A 13,546-nucleotide genomic window follows, 5' to 3' on the forward strand; every position below is an offset into this window, starting at 1 on the left:
TCTAATGTTTAAATCTCAGTCTCCAGGGAGAACTTGACAGTACCTATGCATGTACTTTAAATCTTTGTATGTCTTTTGAGTGAAATACTCTGTGTGTGTATGTGTGTGTGTGTGTTTTTCCATGTAGTAGAAATAAGCAGCTGTTTTATGCCTGATTCACACTGAACATTAAGAATATTTCTAAAAGGTCTGGAGAGACAAGAACTGATGCTAAGTGAAGTGAGTAGAACCAAGAGAACATTGTGTACAGCAATAACAAGATTATGTGATGATCAACTCTGATGGACTTGGCTCTTTTCAACAATGAAGTGATTCAGGTCAATTCCAACAGACTTGTAATAGAGAGAGTCATCTGCACTGAATGTGGATCACAACATAGTATTTTCATCTTTTTGCTGTTGTTTGCTTCCTTTTTTCTTTCTCTTTTTTTCTTTTTGATCTAATTTTTCTTGTACAGCATGATAAATGTAGAAATAAGTAGAGAAAAATTGCACATGTTTAACATATATTGGATTACTTGTTGTCTAGGGGAGGGGAGGAGTAGAAGAGAAGAAAGAAAACTTTGGTACACTAGGTTTTGTAAGGGGGAATGTTGAAAACTATCTTTGCATTTTTTCTCCATTTCACTTATTCTCTTGAAACACTTTAGTGATTTAGTCTCTTACAAAGAATCTGAAAACATTGCATGAAGATAATTTCAAATATCTCTATAATAATATAAATTAATCTTAATGAATGAATTGTTAGGTAGATGCAAAAAGCCAGAAAGGTACATTTCTTTGCATTGTATCCAAGTAGAAGGTTATATTATTCCATGGAGTACAATTTTGTGTTCTCTTAAATAAAATTGCTTTCATCAAGAATTCTAAGCAGATGCAGATCCAACAGTGAGATTATTCAATTACTAATTTATTTTACTTGTGAAACTGTTCTTAAGATTTGACAGTTGAATACACAGTGCACCCACTGTATTAATTATCCAAAATGTTTGACACCAGCAAATATTGGAAGTGAACTAACTACTTAGCAACTTGGCCTTGATTTCAGATCTCAGTCTGGTTTATTTCTCCCAATCACTGGGACAGGAATGTTTAGTCTTAAATTCCCAATGAACACAAAACATTCTAATACAATTATCTCCCTAATGATTAAGAAAGATTAAAAATATAAGACTTTTTTAAAGGGGGAGTAGAGGGAGAGATGATGATATTCATCTCTCCCTCAATTTCTTATTTGGGTTTCAATACTTTTAAATAGCTGCAGTCATGTTGAGGAAAAGCAAAGGAGAAGGGAAAGAAAAGATAGATATATAAGCTCTGGCTATATTCAACTCTAAATTAAAATATTGCTATTTTGGGGGTTGTAAAACTTCAAAATAAAATATCAACTCACTGATTTAGGAATAGTTGAACAAATTATGACACATGAATGTAAAGATATACTACTTTACTGAAAGAAATAAAGAATATGAAGAATTTTGAGATGAAAGAAATAAATGCACTAATGCAGAGTAATAAAATAACCAAAGGCAGGAGAACAATATACACAATACTATTGTTAATGGTCATCTTTTGTTCTTGAAGAGGACCAATGATATCACAATGTTGGGGTCAAGGTATACTGTGCTCAATTGTGAGCCTGAAAGACTCTACCACATATCAGGCACAAATTATTTGAACATTTGAGATGGAGATGCTTCTACATTTGTATATCTCATATATACTTTTTTGCTATTAGTACTATATGATATCATTACTATAAACCAAAAAAAAATACTAAAAGACAAATAACCTCTAATTTAAATAATTACTCATGGTCTAGGAGAACAAATAATGAAATGAACTTTCAGTAGAAAGGGGGAGAGCCACCACTAGTATGGAATGATGCACATATTGTTGCTGAATCAATTTCATTTAATTTTTATTCTTTGTTACAAGGAAAGGCTTAATGAGAAAATAAGAACATGTTGAGAAATGCTAATGGTGTAAAAATAGCAAGAATTAAACAAACAAGAAAGAAGGAAGGAAAGAAGGAAAGAAGGAAGGAAAGAAGGAAGGAACGAAGGAATGAAGAAAGGAAAAGAAGAAAGACAATCTTTTTTTCAAGAGTTTCCCAGTGTTCATAGAAAGGGATTCTATATTCCTTCAAACAATATAATTTGGTGACTCTTGGATATTATCTTTGGTTTCAGCATCTCAAGTCAATGTCAAATATCACAGAATGTTAATTTCTCTGTTGGGGCTATCTGTTTTAAGTGAAATAAGTGTTACAACTAGGTCAGATATCACCCTTCCAGTCAGAGAAGAATGTCATTAGAATAAGAATTTTGATACATAAGTAAAAAACAAAACAAAAAAAGAATATATAGGAAAATTAAGTTGGGATAACTCAAACTCCTTTCTTTTCTTTTTTTCTTCCTTTCTTTCATTTCTTAGACTAGGTTCTATTACTTCATCTAAGCTGGAAGTGTAGAGGTCTCTCATGAATCAAATCCTCCTCCTGATTGGCACAGCAGTTCTGACCTGCTCAGGGTCTTATTTGGGCCAATTTTCCCCTACTTAAGAAGCCTGGTAGCCACTGCCCTCTTTTTTGAGTGTACCATATTGGTGCTAGACTTAATAAGAATATCAAATTGCTTAGATCAGATAAACTTCAGAACTCCCAACCTGAAAAGATCTATCAACTTCAGCTACCTCAGCAGCAGTGATTATAGGCATGTACCATCACACCAAGCTCAAAATTTCTACTCAGACCAAACTAGTTGAGGAAAAAAGCCTTCCATGAGACTTCTGAAATGAAACAGCTTTTCATCTTTCACCAAAACCCGCCCCAAAATGCTCCCTTCTAGATCAGAGATACCTTGTGATTCCATCTGTTCCAGGTCATATGTCACAGAAGTACTAATGTGTCTTATAGATGGAAGGGTTCTTAATGTAGAAGTAACAGAAGCAGATGTCAAGGAAATATCCATCGTCTCCTCCATCATTCCTGGAAGAGTCACTGAAGGATCAAAGGCTGGAGATAATGTCTCTTCTTTTGAGCTGGTGACTGTTAAGGTTATCAATTTTAAAAAATGTTTTTAAGACATGACAGAAAGCAAATTATCACAGAAAATGAGAAACATTCATGTGAACCCTTATTTCTCAAGCAAGAGCCAAAAATACCAATAACCCAAAATACAAAATAAACCATGCTTAGCAATAAAGTGAAGGGGCTTCCCTGCACTAAAACAGCTCATCCATTTTTAATTAGAGGTTTCTCTTCTGGGAAAGGAAGTCATAGAACTATCATGAGATTATAGATTTAGAGTTGGAAAGGGCATGTCACAGGTCACACAAATTGTTTTTCACTACCCAATTAGTCTGTATGACAAATTATGAGTACGTATGTGGCAGAATATATAGAATGCTGAGCCTGAAGTCAGAAAGACTCATCTTTTTGAATTCAAATCTGGCCTCAGACACTCTAGCTATGTGACTCTGGGAAAGTCATTTAATCCTGTTTGCCTCAGTTTATTGACTATAGTTATTCTTTAAAATGAGCTAAAAAAGGAAATAGCAAACCATACCACTATCTTTACCAAGAAAACCCAAGGAGTCATCAAGAGGCCAACAGGACTGAAAAAAATGACTGAACATATTATGAACTCATTACAACTTTGGTGATTACATTCCAGAAGTAAATAAACACTTATTGAGCATCTATTATGGAGAGGCAATGAAATATAATAGATAAGAAGGCTTCAAAGCAAGGAAAGCCTGAGCTCAAGTCCCATTTCTGACACATTTTGGCTGTGTGGTCCTGTAGAATCAGCTAATAATATTAGGAGTTGTTGATCTGTATTGGTAGAGAGAATTTCCTTATCTGGAAGCTCTCTATATCATTAAAATCAAAGGTCCAGAGTCAATTAGATGACGCAGTAGAAGCTCTGGAAGTCAGAAGGACCTGAGTTCAAATTTGGTCTCAAACATTTAACAATTACTACTAGCTATGTGACCCTGGGCAAGTCACTTAACCTGATTGCTTCTCAAAAATGAAAACAAACAAAATCAGAGGTCCTGTCCTTTCATATGCCCTGTCTTCTACAAAGAAATAAAACATAAGAAAGCTCAATCAGAAGTTCATCACCAAAAATGAAGGAAACTAGAAAAATATTCAGGAGTTTTCTCCAGCTCAAAAACCTGACAAAGTAGTAGATTTGTCTACTACTTTAGCAAATTAAGATAGACTTGGGTAGACTTAAGAGTATTGTACTAGACCAAATTTATTCTGCATATAGCTTATTTTTACATAATTACTTACATATCATCTCTCAATTACACCAAGAGTTTCTTAAGGGAAGTCTTATATTTTCATATTTTGGGGATAACTCCAGTGCTTAGCCCAATGCCTTGACATATAGTTAGGACTCTAAAAATGCTTATTGGTGTGACTTGATTTGAATGGGCATGCAATAAATTATATCAGCTCAATGACTGAACCAGGCTTTTTGAGATGTCATTATATTTAAACATCCTCTTAAAATTCAACAAATAATATTAGACTGATCTCTGAATATGCCAGACTATTTTAAGTATCCCAAAGAATGACATATCCCTTTTGTATTCAACCCTGTTTGGCTTCTAGATACATATGTATATGTTGTTCTTTTTGAGTCATTTTAGTTATCCAATTCTTCATGACCCCATGTGGAGTTTTTTTGGCAAAGACACTGTAGTGATTTGCTGTTTCCATCTTCAACTCATTTATATGGGTACATGCATCACCACATTCAATTTTCCATGTCATCTCATGAAATGTACTCAACCCACAATATTAAGCCAGACTCTCTAACCTTAATTTTCATACCTAGAGTAACTGCCAGAGATAAAGGCATGACAGTAGCTGAGACAGTAGTTGCCAAGTATTCTGACTTTCTTGGTAGCTGAGTCACACTAGAAACCACTGTGATGGGAGACGGGCTCTTATTTCTCTCCTCAGTCTCACCAGATTTGCTGGTGATTTCGACTGTAGAATCCTGCTTTTGTATAACAGATGATAATGTAGTTCTTGCATCTTGACTAAGCATCATCTCTTGAGATATACTGTCTAAAAAAAAGAGAACATTTTAAATTTATATTTCAAATATTCAAGTAAATCTCTGTTTCCTGGAGTATGTTTATATTAATAAAATATGACAAAACAAAGATATGTTTCAGGAAAAGGAGTTGTAGTAATTACAAAGGATTTTTTTAAGGAAAAGAACCAATAAATTTCATCTTTTTCCCCCAGAAAAAAGAAAACTATAAAATCAAATAAAATATATGATTTTATATGGTAAAAACAAATTCTGAAAACAAAGAAAAAAGAGCACAATAAAAATCCATTTTTTAGCTGAGCCAAAGCTCCATTTTAGGAATATTCAAATGTCAAAATGATCAATTAAGAGGAAACAAATTTCATGCAATTGTGTGGCATGCAAAAATTTTGAGAGGCAAAATTTTTCATGTAAAATTCAAGCATGAGAGGTAAAAGAGAGCCAGTTTAAAAAAAAAACACTTACTGCCTCATCAATAAATGATCATTCAATATCTACATATGTTCACTAAGGGAAAATGGCCATATGAATGCCATTAACACACTTTGGTTTTTGTTGCACAGATCATAAATAGACTGGAAGCTTCTTATATAAATTATTAATAAGGATGGAGATTGAAATGTGTTCTTTTGTGCCTACTAACAGAAGGCATCCTCAACAAAAGTCGATTGACTCACATTCTAAAATTCAATTTCCAGGATAGCATTATGAGTTTTTTTTTTTCCCCTCAGTCTTACTGCTAGTTATAAGGCATATTTGAGATTCTGGTCAATTCTAAAAACTAATTTAAAACCTTAGAGAGTTGATCAATAAATTTAAATATCACGTTTCAAAACATGATAGCTTGATTCAAATTTTATTGCTATGCTTATTGTCTAAATTATTTACTTTCTGGTGTTGAGTGTTTTGATTTTTCAATATATAGTAGTTAATTCCTCTTTTATCAATCTACTGGGATGCCCATTTTTCTGTGCTTTTGTTTCTAAGGAGAGGAAATACTTCATATGAATAAGAAAAAAGTTTATAAAGATCATTCCTATGTCAATAATATATGTATTCATTCATTATATATATATATACATATGTATATAGTTATCCAGTGTGGTGCAATGAACAGGTATTAAACAAGGAGTCAGAAAAACCTCAATCTGAATTTGACTCCAGAGATATGCTAATTAGGTGATTCAGGATAAATCATCTCACTTCCCCTCAGCCTCAGCTTTTGGATCTGTCAAATACAGATAATAATAGTGCTTAACTTACAAAGTTGCTATGAAGATAATAATAATAAATAACTAATAAAATACCTAGCATTTATATAGGGTTTCAAGGATTGCAAAGTACTTTATGAGTATTATATGATTAGTTAGGTTTTATTGTTGTCTCCCTCTTACAGATGAGATTGCTGTTGTTCAGTCATTTTTCAGTTGTATCCAACTCTTCATGACCTCATTTGGGATTTTCTTGGAAAAGATATTGGAAAAGCCATTTCCTTCTCCAGCTAATTTTATAGATGCGGAAACTTGAGGCAAACAAAATTAAGTGACTTGCCCAGGATAATACAGCTACTGAGTGTCTGAGGCTAGATTGGAACTCAGGAAGATGTCTCCTGACTCTATACACTGCATCACCCAAATGCCAAAGCATAAGGAAACTGAAGTTAAATTACTTGTTCAGGGTCACACAGTCAGGAAATGTCTAAGGCCAAATTTGAATATGGGCCTTTCTGATTCCAAATTCAGCACTATCCACTGTTTTATCTTTAAATCCATATATCAGAATCATCTGTCATTATTATTACCCATGGCACAAAAGAAAGCTAAATTTGGAGAGGCCTTGGGATCAAATCTCGGCTGTGATACTAACAATTTCTATGATTTGGGGTAAATTACCATGGGACACTGTTTCCTCATCTATAAAACTGGGGCAGGGGAAAGAAGATTAAATAATCTCTGATGTACTTTCCTTCTCAAAATCTGTAAAACAATAAAACTCTATATATTTATGTGTAATTATATGAATATGAGTACATCCTTAATGATATCAAAAAAACTTCAGTTCAGGAACTATGGTTATACCTCTCAGAAATAATAATACCTAGCACATTGTCCTTCATGCTTTTAGAATTCTTTGGCTATGCATTGATTGTTATCAGATTGATATAAGCTTATCTTATTGCAAGTTCTCCAGGATCTTATTTAATTTTGAATTTTTCTCATTTTTCCATAGCATAATATATTTTTTCATTAACAAATTAAAGGAAAATCAAATAAAACAGCCTCTGTCTAGAATTCCAGAAGGGAGCAGATTTAGATTTCAAGTCTTAAATATCAAATTACCCCACAAAAGTGATTGGTAATAAACAGGAATAAGAAAACAGGAGAGAGAATTGGGAAAAGCTATTCTTACAAAAAATATAGTTAAAGCGTATGCTATATATTCATCCTTCCTACTTCAGATAACTACAGGAATAATTTTGTTAACTGTAGAAAAATTGAAAGGCCTGATCTTCAGCTGAAACCAGGCATTAAAAATAATCTCATTTAGAAGAACAACATTTAAAAGACTATTATGCTATTTCTGGAATCAATTAGGAAAATTGCTAGTATCCTAAACCTTGTAGTCACCAAATACAGACTAGAAAAAGAAAGTTATATTTTTCCTTCATTATCTAAATTGGATTTAATCATTCTTTTTAAAAAGTCATTTCAACCTTGAAGTTTTCAATTAAGATTGAATATTTGAGTTAAATTGAAACCAAATTGAAAATCTGAATTCTCCATTGAAATGGGGAGAAATATTTGACATCTTTGAACTCTATGGTGCTTTTTCAAACTCCAAAATGAAATAAGCATTCATTTCCTTCTTTCTGCTCATCATAAAAGGAAAATTCACTCGGTTTTAGAATTTCCTTTGTGTCTGATTCTATAGCACTGAACAAGAGAGAAGCTTCCCCTGCTCACATACGTCAAAGTCAGATATACATGTCTCCCCAGCAGATAGCACTTGATAGCCTGACACTTACTTAGATTTTCATAAATGCTTATTGAATGACTGACAAAAGAGGCTAGACAGCAGCAGATGGTTGCCCTCATTTTTTTTTCATCCCCATCTACAGTCCTTGGGGGAAAACAAATTCAAAAGGCTTGTGAAATTCATATAAATAAATATTCACACCTAAAACTCCTTTATATACAATGTCAGGAAATTCAATGCTTTTAACTGGGTATAAAGTGAAATGCTACCCTGGAAAACAGTTTATTGTAACCTTGTTTTGACATTGTAAACAACTGCATATGTGGAGTTATATTTAAGAATATTTTAATAATTTTGGAGGGAGAAGGAAACAAAGTCCAAATTTGTGCTTTCATGAATGTAGGGAACTTCTGGAACAGAAAATCCCCAGACTAATGATGCAGATCAGCTATTCATGCGCCATTTATGGCATTAGAAAATTCCCTGGAACCTTGAAAAGTAAGAGGACCTGATTTAAATCCAGATCGCTATCTACTATGCCATATCACTTCTCAGTTTAATAATATTTTATGTCCAAGGTTATTTCATTGATGTAATGTTTTAACTTTTATTTAATAAACTGTATGGATAATTGCTTTCAACTCTGATTTTTAAAAATAAAATCAGAGGCAAAATTGTGAGTCACAAATTTGTTCCTTACCTGTTAGTGTATTTCCCAGAGGGTAATATGCCTCAGACTGAGAATCTGTGATGGGAACTGTAGTCACTGGAAAAAATATGGCATCATATTCTTTACTATCTAGTTTAGGGTGTCTTATGTTCTGGAGTAGACTCATAGTTGTCACTTTAGTGTCTTCTTTAGGATTCATAAAGGGAAAGGAACTTTGATCAGTAAAGGCAACAGATTTTTCTTCTGCATTCACCATCACTGGAGATGCCCCAGTATGTGGTCTCCCTCTAACTTGTCCCAAAGAACCATCTGCAAAATCTGTCAAGAGTTCCCCTCCTTTCACATCATCATGGCCTGTCTGTAGTATCTGAGGAGCTTTGGCTCCCACAGAAATAGTCCCTGCATTGTCTCTGGGCTCTGAGACTCCCATTCGGCTTGCACTTGCTAATTTAGTATCATCCCAATCCTCATTTAGGGCAGAGACAGCCAGAATATCTGAAGCTGCCGTCGGAGTGTTGGTTGCCATTGCCATGCCTCCTGGCATGCTGTCAGTTTCTGACTCAATACTTGGCAAATACTCTGAGTAGTCAAGCAGGTGTTCAGTGACCATGGTCTGAGGTTGATGAGCTGTCAGCTGTGAAGGACTCTCTCTGCTTGCAGTGAGCATCCCATTCCCAGTCTCTGTTATGGGACTTGTCACAGAAGATGACACCGTTGTATGTTCAATGGTTATTTCCAAATTTCCAGTCTGTGGATTAGTAGTTAGCATTTCTTCAGTGTTCAACTGAGTCGATATTGAATGTTCCAAACTCTCACCTGCCTTCCTTCCTGTCTCCAAGAATTGATCACCCAGAAGCCTTGGAAAATCTTGTCCTGTTTCTATGGCTTTTTCAACAGTGGGCATGCTACTGGAACTACTAAAAAAATCAACTTTCATGTTACTATTTGGGGAGACTATTGTAGTAACAGCTGTGGTTAACCTACTTTCAGATAAGTCTTTATTGTGTTCCCTAGGATTAAGTCCTTCTTCATCTGAAGAAGCCATTGACTCAGTAGGGGTATACACATCAGTGCTCTGACCATATGTAAATACAGTGCTTACTCCAGTAAACTGTGTTACTCCCCCAACAGTGAACCCTTTATTCAATGATGTTTCTGATAGTTCTGTTAAAATTATATTTGAATCTTCTATTAGTGCCATTTGGGCTGTTTGCTTTGAAGGTCTGGGTTTTTCAAGGTCATCTATATTCCATCCCTTAGTTTGACCTTCAGTGTGTTCTATCTCCCTCCTTCCCATTTTGGGGAAAGCCAGACATTGTGAGACAGAGAAAAGCAGGATGTTAATAAGAGCCATGCAAATGTGAAGTTCTAGCAGTCTGCTCATAGTGGAAGAGAAATGTGCACATAAATTTGCAAAATTGGTGATTCCAGTAATTGACTCCTGTAGAAAAATAAAACATTCAAACTGTCATTTTTTCTTCTGATGTATCATTTAAATTAAACCATAAATGAAGAAGTCTATCATGCTCAGGGGATAGTGTATAAGACAGTTATCTCCTAATTTCTGAGATGGTGATGACCCAGTTCATTTTTCCCTATTGAATTTTTAAGCTAATTTAATTTTTCTTAGGAAAAGATACCAGGAAACAAAATTGGTCAAAAAAGTAAAATCAGATACGCGCATATTCAGTATAAGTATATATCCCCAAGATTAATGTTACCTAGAAATTAGGCCTATTCTGTAACATAATGATGCCAAGTCCTTGGCTGTAACCATATTCCTATTTATTCTTTCCATTTTTGGATTTCTTAACTTTTGACTAAATTTATTCTTAAGACCAATCAAAATCAAACTTGTTTTCTGTCATTACTAAAAATTAAAATGATTTTAACAAGAAAATAAAAAAGTATATCAAGAATATCCATTTTAAGTTTCTTCTATTTTTAGATTTTTAGAAAATCAGATAAATATATTATAATAATAATACTAGTCTAAACTAATATAACAATTTAAAGTTTCAAAATGCTTTACATATGTTATCTCGTTGGATCTCATAACTACCCTTTGAAGTAGATACGGTAAGTATCATTATTTTTCACATATAAGCAAAAAAAAATTCAGAGAATTTAAATTACTTGCCCAATGTCATAAAGCACAGTAGAGGTAAAATGAATCACAGTCTTCTGACTTCAAGAGACTAGTGCTAACCCAACTGCACTTCATTACCGCCATCTTTTCAGAAAGACATATGATCATTTCATATCATATAGAATAATTCTGATTTCAAAGTGGAATCAAACAAACTCATGATATGACTAAGAATTTTAGAAATTTAACCAAAAAAATTGGTATTAAAGTGCTAAAACAATAAATAATTGTTATTTTACTTTAACCTTTATCTATCACATAAAAGATAGAAAGAGGAAAAAATAATATCCCTGCCCTCACTGAGTTTACATTCTACTAGGAGAACAACATATACACATAAAAGTGTAAAGTAGACACAAAGTAATTTCAGGGGACAGAACAACTGGGGAGACTCAGGAAAGACCTTCTATCCTTGAGATGATTCTTGAAGAAAGTTAGGAGTGTGGTAAGAGAGCACAAGATGTCATTCTAGGGGTGGAGGTAAAAGACAGACTTCCTCTGTGGAAAACAGAAAATAGGAAGTTTGGTGGGACATAAAAGTTGTAAAGCAAAATAGTGTGAAAATAATCTAAAAAAGATAGGTAAGAGGCTAATTATAAAAGATCTTAAATTCTGAACTGAATTTTTATTTTAACCTAAGGGAGGCATAAATCATCAGGAGGTAACATGGTTAGACATTGTATTTTAGTAGGCAAGAAAGAAAGGGAACAAGCATTTAAGTGGCAACTATATGCTAGAAATTGTGCTAAATGCTTTACAAATATAAACTCATTTGATTTTTAGGAATATAATTTAGGTACCTACATGGAAGATGAAGAAGAAATGGGGGAGGAGAGAAGAGTAGAGGCAAAAAGATCTGGCTAAAGAATAAAATCTTCTAGTTAATTCTAAATATACTATAACAAGTATAAATATTTAAATATAATTCTAGTTAGTTAAAGTGTTACCATTTAAACATAATTGCCTCTAAAAACGATCATACATATAACACTGTTTTAAAAGATAATTCAGCTTTATTTTATATAGCACTTTGCAGAGTGCTTTGCAAACATTCTCATTTTATCCTCACAACAATCCCCAAACAGCAGGGGCTATTATTATTATTATTTCCATTTTACAGATGAGAAAACTGAATGAAAGGCTAAGTGACTTGCTTAAGCTTACACAATTAGTCTCAAAGACTAAATTTGAACTCTAGTCTTCCTGACTTCAGATCCAGCACTCCATCACCCTGCCACATCGCTGTCTGCAGGGACATTACTACTTCAACTTCAAAACCTAAAGAACCCATTACTTCATATGTGTAGATTTTCCTGTACTAGATGTAGTCTATTGCCTTTTCATGTCTTAGTAGATAATTTAGTAAGTTTCTGTGACCAAAATAAAATTCATAACCTTTTGGTGTTGAATTTCTCTGAAGTTACCTATGCTGGTTCCCAGGTAGTGGACAAACAATCCATCATCAGACTTAAAACTGAAGGCTTTCTAGCTAATACAATATAAAAAGCAATAGATATGGAGTAAAAGAACCTAGATTCAAATCTCACCTCTGACAAGTTCTAGCTGTTTGACCTCAAACTGTATGTCTTTCAGGACTTTCTCCATCTATAAAAATGAAGGGGTTGGACTATGGACACTAAGGTCCCTTCTAACCCCTCTTCTCTTTCTAACTTTAATAGACCTTGCCAGAGCTTATACTCTCCTAACATTGACTTCTAAATCCTAGAATTCCCTTGACTGTACAATGAAACATTGGAATAGGATTTTAGTAAATTCCTGTAAGTCTGTTAAAAGAGCACTCTGCTCAATAGGTAGCCAAATAAGAGAGTTAATATATTTTGTTAGTTATATGATATGCCTTTAATTTTAACTAAATCAAATGACACAAATATAGAGAGATTATATAATCATGCACATTGCTCAGTGAAATTGTCATATATATTTTTCTCTCTGTTGGAAGATTCAAATAAGCTGCCTCTTTTCATCTCCATATAGAAAAGCAGACATGTAAAATTATTATATATTAAGAGTTAACCTAGGCTGAAACATGTACTATGCCATCACATACCTGTCTGGTTTATTCTCAACCCATTCAGAAAATTGCCCACTTTATATAAACACATATTTGCCTCTTCAATTAAATCCCTTGGTGATTACCTCAGAAGATACTGAGCTATTTAGTTGGAAGCTATATTTTTAAAAGTCCAAAGCATAAAATAAAACCTGAAAATTTCAATCATCTAAATATTCTAGTTTGCATAGCATAAAAACACTCAGATGCATCCACACTTCCATATTTTTAGCATTCCTGAGTCAAACTTTAGACAATTGGAATGAATTTTTTACTTTCATCCATATGTTTTCACATCATGAAGATGCACATTCAATTCCGCGTGAAAAAAAAAAAAACGTGAAAGAAATAGATCATGAAGACAAAGATTTAAATGAATGCAAGACCTTTTGCTAAAATAAAATTTTCCTGCAAGCTTTCCAATGTTTCTCTAACCATTTTCTAAAGACCATAGGAAGTCCAGTGTTCCAGGGGACCTTCCAAATTTCCTCCAAATACGAAAGAATACCAGTGAAACATTCAGGCTATTATCTCACCATCTCATTACATAATCAACCCACCTCTTTTTGCTCCTATATTTTCCCTGATGACACTCTTTCATTC

The 13,546-nt window shown here is 33.6% G+C and overlaps 1 protein-coding gene across 2 annotated transcripts in view; it reads right to left on the bottom strand.

The window, feature by feature from the left end:
• The window catches only part of ARMH4 (armadillo like helical domain containing 4), a 128,845-nt gene that overhangs the window by 104,199 nt on the left and 11,100 nt on the right, over nt 1–13,546 (bottom strand). The window contains exons 2-4 of one of the 2 annotated variants that reach the window (XM_031952640.1): nt 8,754–10,164; nt 4,849–5,088; nt 2,860–3,048 (exon numbers count right to left, since the gene is read on the bottom strand). In XM_031952640.1, coding sequence (XP_031808500.1) covers nt 2,860–3,048; nt 4,849–5,088; nt 8,754–10,107 — 1,783 coding nt within the window. In that variant the 5' untranslated portion in view covers nt 10,108–10,164. The remainder of the gene's footprint in view (nt 1–2,859; nt 3,049–4,848; nt 5,089–8,753; nt 10,165–13,546) is intronic. The other variant, XM_031952641.1, reaches the window with a different exon arrangement.

The sequence above is a fragment of the Sarcophilus harrisii genome, chromosome 2 (genome assembly GCF_902635505.1).
Source record: "Sarcophilus harrisii chromosome 2, mSarHar1.11, whole genome shotgun sequence".
Lineage (NCBI taxonomy): Eukaryota > Metazoa > Chordata > Mammalia > Dasyuromorphia > Dasyuridae > Sarcophilus > Sarcophilus harrisii.